Below are 20868 nucleotides of genomic sequence, written 5' to 3' on the forward strand. Positions count from 1 at the left end.
GAAACTAAAATTATAATTTAATTTTTTTTAAGTGATAATATTATCTATGTAATTTCACACGTGTTAGCTTTTTTTAAATCAGGCATACATGTAAAATAAATGAAACAAAAATAGAAATATTAATTATTACATAATTAAACTCTCCGTGTTCATAGATATTTTGTAATCAACGGATTAATTAATTTTAATTAAAAAGCTTGAATTCATCTTGGTTGGCCCATAGGGATTGCTAACGAATCAACGGTCTTAATCAACTGTTAAAAAACTGTCTTAGTTATTAACTACTTTTACTATTAATTAATCATATGAATGTATTTGATATTTAATTGTATATATTATGTAATATTATAAAAATTATATATTTTTAAAAGCTCTTATTTTTAAATTTTGCTTTAACTATCTACATTATGGAATCAATCCGAAATTCATTTAAACAATGTTTTATTAAATTTTATTTATCTCATATATATAATCGTTTAAGACTCATTAAAAATATATAAATTTTGTATTAAAAATTAAAATAAAATATAAGTTTTTATTCTTAAATTATACTTCAAGTGAAAATGTTGTTAGATTTAACATTTTTTCTAAAATTTAAAATCTCGTATCTATATAAATTAATTATAATAATATTTATTGTCTTTTGTAATACAAATATATATATATATATATATATATAAAATACACTTTTGCTAATCATTATGGCTTACATTTGATAAGATATATGTGCATAACATCTTATATGGAATTAATTGCGATTGATTTATGTGGCTTTTACGCATGTCTTAGGGCTTATTTCTATTTGCATGTACAGTTATGATCTAAGTTTGAGGTTCTTGTTTATTTTGACTTTTGGATAACTGGGGCATATAATTGATTGATGAGTGTATGTCTTTGGTTTTAATGGTGGATCAAAAATGATAGGACCATGCATAAAAAATATTTTATTTTTATTATTATTAATGATGATAAATTTTTTCAAGTGATTGAAATTTAAGTGATAAATAAATTTATATTAAAATTAATATGGAACCAATCGAGAGTTTTGAGTTTGATCGATCACAGTTGAAGTAATATTTAAAAATTGGACAATATTTAAGATAAAAAATTTAATAATTATGAACTTATTGTTTTTATTTTATATTTAACTTTAATAATAGAAAAATAAAATTAGTTGAAATTAAATCCATCTCTAGTTTTATTACTAATTTAGCAACAAGAAAATTAAATATGAATTTCATATATATATATATTTTGTCTCAACTAAATTTTGGTCTCCAGTTGTATATGTTTTTTCTAGTAGTTATAAATAATTTGTATAGACATTAAAACAAGGCTTATAAAAAAATTATTTTGCCATTTTCTAAACAAATATATTTAAAAATAAAATTATTATCAATAAAAAAAAGTTATCAAGTTAAACAAAGCTTAAACAAAAACTTCGTGTCCTCAAAATCTTTTGAAGTCCCTGTCCATAGAATAAAGTCTTCAATAGAGTTCTGATGGTAAACTTATTTTTAGAAAACGATATCGATTTTTTGCATCCATATCTTTATAGTGGCTTTTGAAGGTTCCATAGAGTTATTTTGGTACTTTATTTCATGACAATTTAATATGGTTTAAGGCTTCCAAATTTGGTTTATGACTTTTGGTATCTCTCTTAAGTCGTTTTTCAAATTTTTACCCTTTTTTTTCATTACTAATCTCTCAATCCACATAAGTTAAGATTTTGATTGATAAAGACTTTATAACTCAATCTTTAAGTATTAGTTCAACTGACAAATGTCGATATTATTAAATTAGGTTTCAAGTTCAAATTTGAGACTTAATTGTGTGATTTTATTTATATTGATACTTATTTATCATATCGTCTAAGACAACGACAAAAAATCAATTCCTCCATTTATTTTTGTCAATAAAAAATCTCTTCCATTTGTTATTTCCTCCATATATACAATATATAATGTTCATTTAGTTCAATCTCTAATATTAATAGAATACAATCAGATTGTAAATGCCTATATAAAGTTAAAAAAAAGAATTAAAAAATTGAGTAACATTGAACTAAACAGGGGTGTAATGAATCCATTTTTATAAAACCAAAAATTGAACCAATTAAAAATAGTTGATTTAGTTTGGTTTATTTGTATATCACAAATTCTAAATCAAACCAAACTTATGAATTATAAATTCGTTTGGTTCAGTTCAATTAAATTAAAAATTAAGAAATTTATTTTTTACATTATTAAAACAAAAACATACATTGAAAAAAATAATATATAATAATTAAAAAATATATAAATACAACATACTTTTAAAATTAAACCTGTTAATATTGTGTGAATTAAAATAAACAAATAAATATAATAAAATGTAAATAATTTAGTTTATTATTGAATAATCAATTTTAAACGACGTACAACTAATATCTGAACTAATTAGAGGTTGGACTTATTTGATTTTGTGTGTAGTAAGCCAAGAACTAGTATCTCAACATTGTTTTGATGAAATATTTACATTCAATATTATAAAAGTTCATTAGTCACTAAAGCAATAAATTCCCTCCTAAATATAAAAATAATTAATGCTTTAATATTTAAATAATAAATTTAATATTAAGTGTATTGCTCTGACTCTCCAATTTCTTCGATAATAATTTATTCTGAAATTTAACATTAATGTCTTTATTTTTAAAATTTATTGGATCTTCCCCTTTTTTTTCAAACACAATAATATAAAAAAAAAAAAATTGTTGTTTCAAATTTCGGTTACTATTTATTATTCGAATATATGTTAGTGGCATATGCCCTAAATTCCTTCAAAATTTTATATTTGACGTAAAATATCATTATATTTTAATTGTGAATGATTGTCAATCAATTGTATAAAATTTTGTATAACATGTATACACTAGTAAAAATGTGTAATTAAAAATGCATTTGTCAAATTAGGAGAGAGTATTGTTTTTCAATTGTAACAAAAATGAATAACTCTTATTATTTTTATGCTTTATGAAAACATTTATTCTCTTTTAATTTAAAGTACATATCAATATAAACTAGAAACACAATACAACTAACACATAACTTCAAACTATTTGGTTTGTGAATTTGAACAATATGAAAAAGGCGTAATCATTCTGTCTTCAATCAACATAAATATTATTTGTCTCAAACCATAGCTCACATGCTTAAGCTAGGCAGTCCAATCCCTTATGAATATGAAATTGGGTCTGTTTTAGTCTTGGGCATTGTTTTCTTTGATTTTTGTTGTAAATTATTTGTTTAAATTGTTTTTTTGAATAATATTAATTTTATTTATTTAAAAAAATTGACTAAAAGAATTTTTGATCGAAGTGTAGTTATTTTTCGTCTAAACTTTAAATTATTATTTTACTTGATATTTAGAGACTTAAAATAAAATACAAATTGATGACTCAAAAAATAGGATAATTTATTTTTATTTTTATCATTTATACTATTTGTGTAAGAAAGTGTTTCTTGCAAGAGACAAATATTTATTTTTATATTTTTTAAATTTAATTAAAATTTGTGTTACATCATTGAACACTTAAAAATGATTGTAAAACTTATAAAATAGACTGTCAAATGGATAAATAAACGTATCTACATTATATTTAAAAATCCACCGGTATAAGATATTATTGTTGATGTATGTGAAAAAATTGAGTGGTCGTTAACTTCAGTCATCATTTCACAAGCTGCCAACTTTGATAGTGATTTTTCGACAAATTTAAGTCTTCTAAAATTAATAAAATGTAAAGTGAAAAAATCAAAGAAGTTACTTTAACAAATTAAGATTGATTATATTATACCTACAAGAATTACATTTGATTATTGATTGATTGACTGAACAACTTACTTTTGTAGAGTTGTATCTTTTTTTCTACTATGCTACTGAAGCTCATAAAGAAATACGATAAAGATTTGAGAATATTGTAGTCATTAAAAATAATAATTTGTAAAATATGTGCAAGTAACAGATTCCAATCTGAGACCAAAATATTTTGTCAAATAAAAAAGGAGATAAAAACATTTGATTTTTCTTCTTCTTTTAATTAGATAAGTACTTTTTATGTCTATTTTTTTTTTTTTTGTCTTAGTGCCACGTTTGATTTTTTGTCTTGATATGATGATTGTTTGATTTAGGTTGGTATATTAACTTCAATAAAGTACATATTAAATTCGATCAATGACTTTTGCATCATCAATGTTACAATTTTGGAGGTATGTGTATACCGGACGCTACAATTTTATTATATCTGTAGGTTTTGTCAAAATTGTAAGGATTTTACCATTATATGTTATTAAAATGAATAATATGAATTTGTTCCTCGATTCATTCTTTTTAGATTAAATAGCATATGTGGTCCTTTAACTTAATTTCAGTTAACGTTTTAGTAAAAAAAAAATTCAATTTGGTCCTTTATTTTAATTTTAAGTGACAATTTGATCTTTTATGTTTTAAAATGTTAACAATGTTATCCGTTTTTTTACAATAATTCATCAAAATTTTCAAACAAAATCCATAAAATTAATTATATTCTTTAATATAATACAAATTTCATCAAATTCGTAACTCAATTTTTAAATAAACTCATATCTTCATTCTTTATTTGATGTTGTTAGAGATGAAAATATGAGCTTATTTAAAGATTTAAGTTATGAATTTGATGAAATTGCATTATATTGAGGATCATAATTAATTTTATGGATTTTGTTTGAAATTTTTTTATGAATTTTTTAGATTTTTGACATTTTAAAATATAAAAAATTAAATTATTACTTAAAATTAAAATAAATGATCAAATTAGAAGAAAAAAGTTAAAAAATAAAAAAATAAAACATTAACTGAAATTAAATTAAATGACTACAGTATGTGCGAATACTATTTAGCCTTTTTTTTATTTTTAATAATTTTAAATTATATTGTTCTCAATCAATGTAATTTTTATCAATTTAAATAAATAAATAAATATCATTTTTTAATCCCAAAAAAAATTGAACAATAAATTTTCGTATCAAAATCATGTTTGAACTTAAAAACTACAAATCATAAATTCAAATTAAAATCAATTCTAGAGGCAAAATCATTTCAACTCAAAAACATCCATCATTTCCAAATCAATTTTTCACGTGAAGAATTCACTTTGACTCATCTAAAAGTATAACCAAACATGCTCCAATTGATATTGGCTAAGAAGCGATGCAGGTACTTACACAATTAAAAAATTAATAATTAGTATTACATTGAAAAAAAAATCAAAAGTGATTATTTTTTTCAAGTGAATCATGGAACGGAAGAAAGTAATAAGTTTATTTAGAAAATAAAAAAATTGGAGTGGAGATAAAAAGATAAAAATAAAGCGTGAGTAGCTAAAGAATTATTTAAGTTTTTTACTAGTGGAGCAAAATATATATATATATGAGATTGTAGACACCACTTGACAGTAATTATGGAATCCAAAGTGGACTTACAAAGAAGATGCTCTAATAAAATAATCACATAGCATAACTAATAAGTTAGTCTTCAGAGACATAAAATACTCATAACTTCACACGTTATAAGCTTAATAATTTGAAATCGCTGCCTCGTTGGAATCGTTCTCCAAATCAACAATATCGGCACTTTTGATGTGTCCATATTTTGATGGCAATATAGACAGTAAAAAATTCAAAATACAACTAATGTACTTAATGATCCATGTGTGTCATGCCAACATAAATTAAAATTTGGCATTCTCGCTAAACTTATCAGCAGTAGCAAACTCAAGGAGCTCATCCATATATACCTAATGATCTATCCCTAACTGCCTGTTTCCGCCGGCGTTTGCCCTTTACGTGACCTTTTCCTTTTTCTGTTTCTCTTCACTGTGTCGTTGTCGCCTTTCGATTCCTGCATAGGAGTCAAGTTAAGGAACATCCAACAGATATGTAGGAAGCTTAAAAATATAAAATTAATAAAACCAGAACAGCGATTTTAAAATAAATACAAGAACCAAAGCGTTCTAGACATACTAAACTAAGAAATTTTGAATTCTCATAATGTGCATGCCAATGATAAACCAGAACAGCTAAATAAATAGCATCTAGACTATTTTACAAAGTTGCAACAGCAAATGCTATCTAAATTGTAAAATGTAAATAGGTAGAAAACGGCGATGTATAGTGTGACATTTTCTACACTATAATTTAATCATACATTAGCACATAATTTAAAGAGTTGGACCCCCCATGTAGTCTTAAAAGTAAAACCATTTAATATTATGGCATATATAACTGAAGCTCTGCTCAGACAGTAAATTAAAATTAAATACAAAGTTACTAGATACTATAAGGGTTTTCATGTTCAAATTAAAGAAAATTTTAAATTTTTACACCCACCAACCCTACCTTCGAAGGATTGTTTTGGTTTTCACGACTTTTCTTCGGCTTACACGAAAGTGGATTTGGACCCTGCAAAGTTCATAGTAATATAATCAAAAAGTGACACGACACAATAAGTATTGGAAACAATAAATTAATCATACAACTTTCTATGCAAACTGCATCAAGTGCTGCAGATAAGAGAGAAGGAAAGAGAAAGAAATTCAAGGAAATTAATTCGTAGAAAAAATATATCAAATCTGTATGAACAATTAACTGTAAATTGGCTGCTTTCAAATGCCATCTTGTATTATAAAGAAATGCTGTCAATTGGTTAACAATCACTTATGTGGCAGTGCCAGCTGAAGTCTTCTAGTTCTGTCAGCCTTTGAATATCCAGTTACTGTTATAATAAGTTGTAAATATCTCAGATTAATAGAGCAAATGTCTCTCAGTTTCTATCGTTTTCTATCTACTTCTCTTATTACCACTACCAGCCATAACAAAAAATGGTAAGCTATAAAGCCTGTATATGGTTAAATATGAAAAACAAAAATTAAACAATAAAAAAGATACAGCACAACAATAAATTATAACCTTAGCTCTTTTTCTCTTGAACTGAGGTTTATCCTTGATGCCCATCTGATTTCTTGAAGTAATTCTTCTTTTTATTGCCTGGGAACTTGCAATTTGATCTCCTGAATCCTTATTTTCTATTATTTCAGTATTGGAAGTATCAGCTTCCCCACCAGCCAATATATTCTTTGCCCTATCTCTAAATATCTGGAATTCTTTCTCAGTCATATGCAACCGTCCTTCTTCAGATGTTTTGACATATTCCCGCTGAAATGCAGATGGAGATTCAAGGAAAAGAGCATTTCTGAGACCGAATATGAGAGGCACGCCTGGTATCTGAAACAAGCAGATAAAGAAGACTAAACATATGTACAATGGCACAATTCGATACAGTCAACATATTTTAGACAAAAATATGCAGAAGTTCACTGGCACAGGAAAGACCATTTAAGCAAATAACATTCTATCATTTTTACAAAGACACAGACATATCTAATTGTTGCAAACTTGCAATTAACATTTAAAAGAAAATATCAAACCTCTTCCAACTTCTTTCGTAGGCCAGTGTCCTGACTAGCAACAAAAAAGTGCTCGGAATTATTTTCTCCAACAACCTCCGTAACGCAGATATCTGCCCTCACACATTTATCATGCTCACATCTGCAAATTGGAGTTTAGATCAAAATCTATAACCATCCCAAGGCAATACTTGTGCTCAAATATCTCAAAACCCAAATTAAAAAATAAATAAACAAAACAATGATCCTTTCCAGTCTAGTGCACTAATAGAATATTAGATACTGATGATTAAGCCTTAAAAAGTTAAAATACAGCTTCAATTCTTCAAACTAGGGAGCCTTTTAACATGACATTGCAGACGGTCAAAAAAGTTATCCAACTTAAGGATCTCCAAGTCAGCCCTATATGTAGTTGGGTCAATAAAATTTAGTCTATGCAATTATAACAGAATTCAATATAATAACACTGGGTTTATACTTCAAAGAGACAAGAATAGTCTTCTAAGAGATCATCGTATTAATGTTGTTTCCAACAGGAATCCTGCCTTGTCCAGGCTTTGAAAAGTTGAAACTGATAGGCCAAAGTGAGAAAGCATTGGATGAGGAAGTTGTCTCTTTTGCCTTTAGGCAATGCAAGTGATTAGGGTGATTCACAAACCATAATAACTTTTTGACTTGTTGGAGAGTTTGATTAATGAATTGGGCGAGGAGCTAAAGGTGGATTTCTTAGGGGGGAGAACAAAAAGTAGAAAAAGAACTCCAATTATTAGCAACACAGCAAACGAATCGAAAGGATTTAGAAGGATTAGTTAGATTCTTTTGAAACTTCAGAGATGTTTATTTGTTGAGGCAAAAGAAGGTGTTGCTTTGTGTAAAACATAAAGCATCATTGGCTGAATTAGACAGGCCTATTTTCTTTAATTTAATTGTTTTATCAACCTAACCCAATGTTGCATTGTTGTCGATGACAGAAGGCCACAAATCCACTATATAAACACGCCAATGTGGCCTACGGCAGTGTTGTCAATTGCAGATCGCAAAAAACAGCGGTTTGTTAAAATTCTGCTATGCTATAGTACTATAGCAACGCAATAGTGGCTATTTGACAACACTTTGTACTAAATAGTGTATTGTGGAGCAATAGCAATTTGTTCAATTTCCGCAATGCTATAGCACTACAACAACTATTTGACAACACTGGCCTATGGTGCTGCTATGGAGGGCATCCCTACAAAATGCCTATGGCGGTTGTCAACAAATCTGCCACGCTATCCCGCTATGGCCACCATTTAACAGCACCAACCTAACCTAGCCTTCCAAAACTACATGTCCCAAAAAGGCTAGTCTAAATATTCGGAGCCAACCCATTTGACCCCTCTATTAAAGAAAAACGGTAATAAGTAATTTATCAACAAAAAAATTGATATAAATTGAATTCACAATTGAAGACTTTCTGTCTACACAGTTCGGTATCTTTCTTCATGCACATCTATCATAATGACACCAGAAAGGTTTGTTAAAGAATTTGTTTGACAGCAATATGTGCAACAGAAATAATGTGTATGTGTATATAGAAAGATAGGGAATTGTTATACCTTGCAATTATAAGTTTATGAGCTGCCTCAAGATCCTCAGAATATGATTTACCAAGCCGTTTCAACTCAGCTAGAATACATCTGCATCACCTCAAACCAAAACCCAAATTAACAACACAAAAAGCAAAGAAATTAAAAACCATTCCACTCTGCTTTTTTTTAAAAAAAACTTGGGGTAGGCGAAATTATTATTAATAACCGTTGTACTGTAGCAATTGTACAACTGTTTTGGTGGGATTTAAACTCTGTCCTCAAGGTTACAAAATCAAACTCTTACCACTAAGCCGATACATAGTTTCAATCTGCTTAATTCCATTCCGTTACACATAATTCCATTCCGTTCAACTAATCCAAACATATCATAGAAAATCTAATTAAAAAGAAAAGAAAAGAAAAAGACCTTGTTGTGTAGAGCTTCACAGTAGAATTAAGAATATTGCCAAGGGCCTTATCAGCAGGGGTTATACGATTCACAAGAAGGTGATGAATAAATGTTCCATCACAAATAATTTTGAAAGGCTTACGAAAACCAAAGCATGCAGTGTAAAACGTCAAAATCTTCCTATGCCTCTTCTGTTTCTTAACCTTCATCTACACAAACCAGAAAATTATTTAATTAAAATTAAAACAACATAACCCTAAATTGGAAGTTCGATGTTCAGTGATAAAACGATTTCTAACAAGTAAAATATTAAACTACCTATGCTATTAATCGCGCAGCTTAGCGAGGAATCTCTGTAAGGAGTAATCTTCTCTGCGACGAGAAAGTCCGGTTATGTTTTCCGGCCACCTTTTGTATTTTACTTGTTTCTGATACGAGGTCAAAGCGGTTATGGGCCTCTTAGAAAATAGTGGATTGGGCTTTGTATTAGAATCTTTTTTCTTTCTTGGTAAAATTTCCTCCTACCCCACATTACCACTTGTATTTATCTTTTCTTTAAATAGTCTTGACTAAAGATTTTTAAAAAGTTAAAAATAATAATAATAATAATAATAAATAACGTATCAATAATCTTAATTTAAAATTTTTTAAAATACAATTATGTTTCGAATAATTCAAAATTTGAGTTTGTTATAAGAGATATGTGATGCGGTAAATCTTATTATAATTGGTTGTGGAGATAGAGTTTATTTGAACTATAAAACATGTATTGATTGGGAAAAAAAAAAATCATTTTTTAATAAATCGATTGAAAAAAACTTCTACCTACAGTTGTAATATGAGGTTTTTTATTTCCCTTTATTTTGCATTTCGTCTGTTATTATTATATAGTTGTAGTTTATGAATATAAAACTGAATTTGTAATAGATGTTGGTAATTGAATCAATTTGTTTATATAAATTTAACTTTTTAATAAGTTATATTATTTTTTGTAATTTTATTCATTAAAGGAAGGTTGGGTAAACTCTATTCATGACTATATCCAATTATTCTATGGTTTATTTTTTTACTCAAATTTATTTACAATTTTATATAACACTTATTACTAGTTACAAAAAATGTACATGGATATATTTTTTATACAAACTTATCACTTTTTTATTTTTAAAATTAATACTAATATTGAAATAAAAGGGAATATATTTTTTATAAAATATAAAATTTAACGTATTATTATTTTATTAGTTTTTACAAAAAAAAAATCAAATTTTTAAGATTTATATTTTCTTTTCGATTTAAATATGTATTTAGTTTTTATAATTATAATATTATTTTTTTATTTTAGTTCTCGAGTCGTAAGTTTTTGTTTGGTTAATATCGCTACAAATATAGTTTCATTTTAAAATAGTCATTACATTCATTTTCTATTACAAAAATTATAACACCATTAAAACATAACTATTTTTTATCAAACAAATAAACCTAAATATAATTAAATTATAATATTTTTAATCTAAAATTAACCCCAAATATTTTAGTCTTCTTCTTTAAAAAATCTAAATAGCATTTTCTTTTTCATTATTTCAGTCCTCTTCCCGTTGTAAAATTTCTCACGTTGTGTCGCAATTCATAAAATGAAAAAAATCTAAAAAAGGAGAACGAATTTGATTAAAGGTTCAACTCTGTCAACATGGCAAATTCTTTTATCACTCTTTACCATTACTAGGTCTAGGACTAGAACTTGGACTTTCTTCTTTCCTCCTCCTCCCTCTACTATCAAATTATACTCTCACTTTTAGACTTTTCCATATACTACCCTAAAATCCTTTAATCTCCACGCTAAGATGAAAAACTCTGATTCAGCGCCAATTCTAGAATCCACCATTGTCCAACAAAAAGATTATGATAATGATGTATTTGAATCAGTGATGAATCTCAAATGGATGAAGATGTTGGTGACGGTGATGAGAATTATGATGAGGAAAAAGACTGAAACGATGAAGAAGAATGCGCGATTTAGGGTTTTTTAGGGAAAAATACTAAAATATTTGAGATTAATTTTAGGTTAAAAAAATGATATAATTTTATTACATTTGGGTTTTTTGTTGAAAAATGATTATATTTTAACGGTGTTACAATCTTTATAACAGAAATTGGATAGAAGAACTATTTTAAAATGAAACTATATTTGCAGAGATGTTAACCAAACAAAAAAACTTACAATCACCAAAATAAATAAAAAATTATAATTGCAAGAACCAAACACATATTTAAATATTTCTTTTATAAAAAAATCTCAAGATTTAACATATACACCACTATGTTGAATCTCTAGTCACATTACATGTACACCAATATCATTTAATATATTTTGTTTACACATGTTCTTGCAATTTTAATGGTGTGAGAGGGAATGAGTATAAGAATATTACACTTATTATATATGTGGTTCTTCCTTTTTTCCAAAAATTTAAAATTTATTATACTTGTGGTTCTTCTTTTTTTTTGTCCAAAATTAAAAACTTATTATACAAGTAGTTTTTCTTTTTTTTTTTTCCCCAAAATTAAAATCCTTAGAATAAGCCTAAGGAAAAATCAATCTATAGCATGGCCTCATTTCACAATGGTGGGTGAATATCACGAACCTTGAACTCTAGGTCTTTTATGTTATGTGGGAGGTGTGAAGAAAGAGCATCAAAATGTTGTTACGGTAGAAATCATAGTTGTGACTCACATAATGGACAGAAGTAGGGCACAATGTAGGAAGTAACATATAGGGAAGTAGAAATTTTGTGGTAAGTGAATGTGTTGTGGACATTTCATTATTTTAAGAGTCCATATATATAAATGTATATAATGTATTTTTGTAACAAAATGAGTTAAAAATGGTAATAGTATACACATATGTGACTTAAAGGGTTTGTTTGGGATAATAAAAACTTAAAAGATTAATATGGTATAATTAAATAACTTACAAAATTATATGATATATTTTACCTAATTGCAATTAAACAGTACACAACTAGCAAAGTTACTAACAAATTATTTCAAAAGGTAAGTAAAATTCAACTAAGGATCATTTCAATCAAAGTTTAAACTCAACTATTCTTCATTGATTCTTCTTTAATGAATCTCATTAACCATTTGAGTCAATTATTTTGTTAAATGTAATGTGGATTTGGAAGCTAAAGCCTAAATTAAAATATTTTTTAAATTTAAAAGGGTTTATTTTAGTGTATCTCATGAGAGCTAAATATCGTACTTATAAAGAAAACATATGACTTGTTCAAAAGTATTTTCAATTTATTCTAAATAATTAGATAGGTTATTAACAAATGCTTACTTGAGCTCCTTAAAATAAAACTTGATGACCTCCTGTAAAAAATTAACTTTATGAATAAGGATTTAAATAAGATAATGTTGTATAACTAGGAATGATTTAAATAAGTTTTTAATCTCTATAATTTTAAAATTTTATTTTTAATTTTTATAAAAAAAAATCAACTTTTTGTGCACAAATATTTTTTGCATTGATTTTTTGTCTCTATTTTTAAGTAAATTCACATGTATCAATCAAATTTTTAAATAATTTTTTGCAAATATACTTAAAAAGTATTAAGAATATCTATTGCAGAAATTTAGAATTGTTTACCAATATAAGAATTATAGAAGAATTTTTAAGTGCCAAAATCGTAAAAATTCATATTCCATATATCTCTAATTAAAAAATCCTAATTTTTGTAAATGATATGTTTATAATATCTTAAACATTATTGAGAAAAAATCATTCAAAAATTTAAAGAATGCCTATAAGTTGAGTTAAAAGTACAAACAAAAATTAAAATAAATAATCTTTTAGGACTAAAAGTTGAAAAGAAAATTATAGGGAGTAAAAATAATACTTTGAAATTTTATAAGGGATTAAAATTTATTTATCCTTAATTCTTTTTACTGAGCGTATCTTACGCATTTGATAATTTATGTGTTAGTGTTTAAACTATTTGCAATGGAAGTAAACCAGAAAAGAAAGGGAATGAAATGAATGTGTTTTTTTTTTTTTATTGAGAAATGAATATGCTATTTATACATAGTTTTTATTATATTATTTTTAACTAACTTATACCTAACTAACTAACTAAACAAGTGGTTAGTTAGCTAGTGATTACATACAATCAATCTTAACTTAATTACAAAAACTGAATATGGAAATCGTTTAATGTTCTCCGTTTTTCTAACACTCAAACCAAGAAAATTCTTGGTTTCCAACAGTCTCCCTTAATTCAAGTTTCTAAGTAATTTTACATTTAAAAATCTTCTTAACTCCATTGACCATCTCAATCAACTCGTCAATAGGAAGATCTGAAGTAGAAGCATCTTTGTTTTGACCAGGCAATGCATATGATGGATATATGTTTGTTCCCATTCCAAGCCTTCTACTTGCTTCTTTATCGATGGCAAGTTGATCCCCAATAATCATCTTGACATTGACACTAAGATCAAAAGCTCTTTGAATTGTTTCTGCACTATTAAGCCTAGGAGTATCAAATAATGTTAACACACCAAAAAATTGTCATGGTGAACTAGGACTATCTTTTGTTCTTTCAGGTACTTTCTAATAAGCAACGCTTAAAGATCGAAGTCCCCGCTGCGCAAACTTGTAAATTGATGCATGGACCCTTTTCCTCACACCCTCTTTGTAGTTGTAAAGATTCAATATTTGTTCATGAGCCCCTTTGCTAGATATATGCCAATATCCATCATAATCAATATAGGTAAGAGCAGTCCTCTTGTCTACATGATTGAATGGAAGAAAATGCACCCCATTGATACCAATTATTGCCTCTTGTGGGTTGGAAAACATTCCAACAATTGCAACATCAATAGCATCCTGATTTTTAATCCTAGAAGCTCTAGCTACTAAAAGTATCACAAAGTTCTTATCTACACCCTTAGCAAACACCTCAATCAAGTTTCTATCAACATTAAGCTTATTCAAAGTGAGAGTTCCAGTTTTATCACTGTAAAGAACATACATTTCAGCCATTTCTTCAATAGCTGTCATTCCGTTTGCGATTGCACTTTGATGTGAAAACCTATGAGAACCAATAGACATTATAACAAACAGGTTGGCAATGCAATTGGAATTCCACCAATCAAAAGCACCAAAAGGTTATCAATTTCATCTCTATAATTTCTATGTTGTATTCGATACATCACTATAAGCTCAATAAGAATTACAATAGCAATTGAATAAACGCAGAAGTTTCCGATAGATGTAAGCACCTTTTGAAAATGTCCAACTTGGTTAATACTATCAACCAAATGAGTTGCTTTACCAAGCTCTTTTTGCCATTCTTCTTTGTTCTTCACAATTTCAATTTCAGTCTGTTCCAATCTAGCCTGTTCCAATTCAACGGCTCGAAACTTTTCAAATTGGAGACATTACACATGATAAAATCATTGCCAAATTATTTTGTACACAAAGCAAAAACTCTACGCAATCAAGATGCAATCGGGAAAATCACTTGAAGATCATATAGATGAGTTCAATAAGGTCATCCTAGATCTTAGGAACATTGATGTGGAAGTGGATGATGGAAATCAAACATTACTTTATTTGCAGATGGTGAAGGGTTATTTGCAAAGCGAAAAGATGTTAGAGTAAGTGTTGGAAATAAAGCGTTTCTAGCACTATGTATGCTATGGTGTGTGAAGAAGCGCTGTAAAATGTGCATAACAAGCGCGCGTTGTATTTACATGTTTTATAGCGCTTTTATAAAAGCGCTGTTGTATCATTTACATCGCTCGTTTCCACAGCGCTTATTTTTTTGAAAAAGCGCTGTAAATGGCTTAAAAAAAGCGCTGTAAAAGCCGTTTTTTCGCGTAGTGTATCTCTCATGTCATCAATGTTACAAGTTGATTAACGGGAGATCTTGAAAAAAGAACATTGGTATGCTATTAAATGGGTTATTAGATACATATTGTGAACTCAAGATATCAACTTAGTCTACTACAAAGGAAAATAATCTTAATTTCAAGTCCAAGGTTATGTTTATTCTTATTATGCAAGGGATCTACACAAAATAAGACCACTAATAGACTATATTTTTACATTGTTTGGAAATACAATTAGTTGCAAAGCCTCTTTTCAGCACATAGTTGCATTGTCAACCTCAGAGACAAAATATGTGTCATTAGCATAAGCCCTCAAGGACGAGCTATGTATAAGAGGACTAGTTGTTGAGTTGGGTGTGTATACACTGTGACAGTTAAAATGCTATACATTTGAGCAAGAATTCAATGTATCATGAAAGGACAAAACATATTTATGTTAGGCTCTATTTCATAAAGGATATAATTGAAAAAGGGTGAAATTGATGTGGTTAAGACTCACACTAGTGGAAATCTAGCTGATATGATTACCACACATATGATTACCAAGCATGTACATCTTAGCAAATTCAAGCATTGTTTGGATTTGCTAAAAATGCAAATGAATTGTTGATTGGATGGACATCAAAATGATATGACTTGTTTTCTATAATGTTTCCTTTCTCAAACTTACTAAGGTGAAGAATTGTTGATCATTGGTTCAATTATGTTTGAAGTGTTAACTCTAAAATCTAAAAGTTAAATAATGTTCTGGTGAGATCAAAAAGGTTCTACAAGTCTCATTTCTATTAATATGTTATAGTTGGTTATTCAATTCTAACTTTTGTGTACTTTGGATAAAAACTATATATAAAGCCTTAGGAAAGGAAATTAAAAAACAATACATTCCGAAACACTTACACTATGTTTGGTTATGAGAAGAAATAGTGAAGAGAGAAATAGGTGAGAGAGAGTGTGAGAAGAGAGAAATAAAGGAAAAATATGATAGATTTAAAGTATTGATTAATTTTTTAAAAAAAAAAGAGATGAGAAATAGAAGGAAGAAAAGTGTTGATTATTTTCAAAAGTACTAAAGTACCTTCAATTTCAAAAACCTTCCATCAAATTCAAAGTTTCATTTTAATAAGATCTAATTCAAATAATTAGATTATTTTTTAGACTATTTTAATTAATGTAAGATAATTAATTAAACTTTTATATTAATATAATTTAAATAATATGAGATATTGTTAAAAATTTGTTCTACGATATAATCAAGTTCCCTTAAAAAAATTATAACCAAATTATTTGAATAATTAAAATAATAGTAATTTATAAATTAATTAATAAATATATCATGTGCAATTCCTAAAAATACAGGATGAAATAAACCAATGAACGTTCATATGATAAAAAAATATCTTTGGCCAAGTTAGTTATGATAGGTGGTTATAGTTAGTTTGCTTGTGTATATTATAAATAAAGTTGTAATATTGTAGCAACTGTAATGATATGGTTGTAATAGCAAGAGCTGAAAAACTAAGAAAAATATATGCAATTCATGATTCATAGAAATTCAGAGAGAGAGATTAAAGGGAGAAAAGAAAGATTGAGAGATAGGCTGGTATTGCTGGTTCATAAACATTGATAGATACTAGGAGGTCAATCTTGAGAACACTTTAATCTTGTAAAGTTCAATCATTATTATTGGATTAATCTTGCTTGTTTGCCCGTGACGTAAGTCTCATCAATTGAGACCGAACACGTAAATTTTTGGTGTTATTCTTCTCTTATCCTTCTTTAATTTTCATTTGCATTGATAGAGAAAACTGCAGAAAGGAAAACTGTTTTTTAGAAACTACAGAAAACGGAGAACCGATAATCAATCTCCGTTTTCTGGTTTTCTGTTTTTCTGAACATTATGCGTTTTCGTTTTTTTCTTCTACAATTGTTTATCTTCTATTTTGTTGGTTAATCATTGTTGCAGATCCCAATATTGTTTTAACAAGAATCTTAAAGGGTATAAAAGTCAGGTAAAATAGAGGAAATAAATTTTAGAGAAAGTACATAAATTATGAATGCTTCTCAAGTGTGTAAGTTTCTTATATTTATATTGGATCATTCAAGTCAAAATAAGTCACGCAAACGTAGAAGTTAATCCTTGAACTATGTAATCAAACTTTTTCTGTGTTATTGCAATCAATTGATATGCATACTCAATCCTCTTCATCAAAATTAAACTTAATTTCTGCAAGTCACGGGTCCTAACAAGTAACAATAGCTTATTTTGTTGTTGATAAAAATAGTAACTCTCTTCTGCTTTGAAAAGAAAATTAAGTATTATTAAAAAAATTAGGATTAAATCATCTTTTTACTTCAAACATGCCTGAATAACTCGTAACAGTCAAAATTGCATATGGGAGAGGAATTCAAGTTGCACAACTTTAATTGAAAGAATACATACATGAACTAACAAAAGCGACACCAATTTGTTGTCAAGTAGAAGTGTAGAACTTGTAAAGAATATACGGACAAAAGATTATATTCTTTATAAAAATCATATTGTAGTTCATAATCTTATTTTGACAAATTTTTTTAATAATCTTTTTACTACATGTAAAAATTAGGGCTATATATATATATTAAAAAAAATTATATTCATTTATTAAAATTGTAGAATACATCGATTCAATACAAATTTGTTAAAAACAAAAAGAATGAATATGAACACTACGCGAAAAAAAGATTTTACAACGTTTTTTTTAATCCATTTACAGCGGTTTTTCAAAAAAAAAAAAAACGTTGTGGAATCGAGCGCTGTAAAAGATACAACAGCGCTTTTTCACAAAAGCGTTGTAAAATGCGCGCACATAATATGCATTATTATGCACATTTTATAGCGCTTTTTTGAAAAAGCGTTGTAAAATGCACACCCATAATTACCTAATATATGCATTATAGGTGCACATTTTACAGCGCTTTTTCAAAACAGCGCTGTAAAATGTGCAATTTTTTTTTTAAACGTTGTAAATTAAATTTTTAAAAAGCATTTTTTAGCTTTTTATGGCTTTTTTTAGAAAGTGTTGTCTTTTAGCTTTTTATCCAAAATTATTTTGATCCATAATCAGTTCACAATCAGTTCACACAACAACAAAACATATATTCAAATACCATAAGCAGTTCACACAATCAGTAGACAAAAAACAGAACTCTGTAACTTAATTAACATTTATGTAACTCTGTAACTCTGTAATTTACAACCTAATTAACTACATTCAGATACATATATATAACTTAATTTACAACCTAATTAACTACATATACATTGAACCTAATTTACAACCTAATTAACTACATATTCATATACATGTTCATATATTGTGTCCTATGATCATATACATATAATAACTAACAGAATATACAAAATATGCACTAGCTACCATATAATATTCAGATCCCTTGCCCACAGCATGCTATTTCCCAGAAAATCAAATAATTTTCATTTCAAGCACATACTGACACCATTCTTCCTTTAATTCCATTAGATCTTCCTCAGAATATGATGGACTGGAATTGTCAAAGTACTGCAATATAAAATTGAACATATTAAGTTAGTATCAAATATATAGATAATTTATATATGAAAATCATATAATGAAAATACCGTACCGTTTCTGGGATAATAGTTTTATTCTTGTCAACAATCTCCTTCATGAATCGCAATACGTAGTACCCACAATCGATGTTGTTTGTTTGACGAGGGCACTGTAAAATTAAACATATAAGTCAATAAAATATTTGTGCATTAATCGTAAAGGCATATATTTGTAAATGAAAATTTAAAGGCATATATTTCAAACCTTTATTGGGATCCATGTGATGTTATTAGACTTTTGCTTCGACACTGTAGCACCTCTTTGAGCTCGAAAAACTTGTAAGGCACTATCGAATGAATAAATGTGGTTATTATAAATGAATATTACTTACGTGTCGAACATAGTCTTTATTTCAGAGTGATTGTTGTAATTGTCATGCAAGGGATCCAAATAGTATATAACTTCAGAGACCGCATTGATTGCAAATAAAACCCAATGTGCCCTACAACAACAAAAAATTGGTTAAGCAATTTTGTTTATACACAACTAATAAATTAAATTCTCATCAATTAAAAAAGATAAAATTACGTACCCTGAATTATATGGTGCCAAGAACAATTTATCACTTTCTTTATTTCCTAAAAACATATCTACAATGTATTTCTTTACATTCTCTGGATCGAGTTTCCACATCGAAAATGCAATTAAAAGTATATTTTACCTTATGTACAAGCCCATGACAGTAGCACTAAGCTCCTTATGGTTGAGAAGTTCGTAAATGTGCTCCTTTTCGAGAAATTCATCATACTCATTTTCGAATATAGCTTTATTCATGGGTATGATACGCGAATCGTCGTTGCTGCCCATGTTCCGTTTTACTTGGATGTCAAGACACGCCCTGTATTTAGCAAGGCATGGCTGACTTATTTTAGGAGCAGCAGCAACAGCGACCGATTTTCCCTGATCCAGTGTTCTTGCTGCAACTTTGGCAGTTTTATTACCCTGTAGCCTTTGTAGTTTGCCAGCTCTATTACCCTCCAATTTTTGAGGTTTGCTGGCTTTTTTTGGTTGTACGGGTGGTTTATTTAATTGGATCTACAAAAATGAGGTTAAATGTTAGTTTATTGAATCTGAAAAAATGACAAACCTTAGGGAATAAATGTGACAAACATTTGCGGGAGATGTAATTGATTCGTTTATGGGAATCTTTTTATCATTCCCTTTAGGCTTTTTTAGCATCTAAATATAAATGTGAAATTAAAGTTAGGAGCGGAGAAAAATCAACAATTAAATATACATATCAATTAAACATACATTTCAATTAATTAAATATACCTTATCGAGGGCAACAAGATGTGTGGGCCATGCCATGTAACTTCCAATAGCTTCGCCCAATAACTGCATATCTCCATCATTGTCCGGTATTGGCAACGTTGCAGTTGGTTCGAAAGCAACAACAGGTGATACTTTGACATGGCCCGCAGGAATCGGAGTATTGTGCAATACTTCTCCCGAAGTATTGTACAATTTTCCTTTTCCCACCTTCTGATGAGTAGGTGAGGACAAGTATAGCACGCATGGAGTGACACCCTAAATCAATAGTTAAAACATAAGTACAGTTAATATATAAGTTTGTTTAATACATAAGTAATTACATAAGTAAGTAAGTAATTAATTACCTCGAGAATACTTTTGAGACCGACGTTGCAACTCGCGGTTTCACTCTCCATTTGTATTCCATGTTAGAGCTGATCCGGGAATTGCTTGTCTTTGTTCGTATTCACCAAAAGTGCCACTTGCTCTGTAAGGATTTTGAGCTTCTCTAATACTTCCTCATTGGAAGGTTTTTGGCGCTTCTCTTGAGAAAAATAGCTTTTGGGAGTTACGCCAAATCATTTCCCCCTAACCCGACCAGAATACTCAGGGACATTAAACACTTTACCC

The 20868-nt window shown here is 28.1% G+C and overlaps 1 protein-coding gene and 1 pseudogene across 1 annotated transcript; both read right to left on the bottom strand.

Annotated features, from left to right (window-relative positions):
- Positions 1-5506: 5506 nt before the first annotated feature.
- LOC101507242 (uncharacterized) lies at positions 5507-9914 on the bottom strand. The gene is made up of 7 exons (XM_004490557.4): positions 9776-9914; positions 9476-9666; positions 9076-9156; positions 7502-7622; positions 6984-7298; positions 6414-6476; positions 5507-5916 (listed from the first exon to the last, which is right to left on the bottom strand). Exons 2-7 carry the CDS (start codon positions 9664-9666, stop codon positions 5827-5829), a joined length of 861 nt encoding a protein of 286 aa, XP_004490614.1. The 5' UTR covers positions 9776-9914; the 3' UTR covers positions 5507-5826.
- A 3831-nt stretch (positions 9915-13745) lies between these two features.
- LOC101491629 (plasma membrane ATPase 4-like) lies at positions 13746-16132 on the bottom strand (annotated as a pseudogene).
- Between the last annotated feature and the right edge of the window lie 4736 nt (positions 16133-20868).

This window comes from Cicer arietinum, chromosome 2 (assembly GCF_000331145.2).
Source record: "Cicer arietinum cultivar CDC Frontier isolate Library 1 chromosome 2, Cicar.CDCFrontier_v2.0, whole genome shotgun sequence".
Lineage (NCBI taxonomy): Eukaryota > Viridiplantae > Streptophyta > Magnoliopsida > Fabales > Fabaceae > Cicer > Cicer arietinum.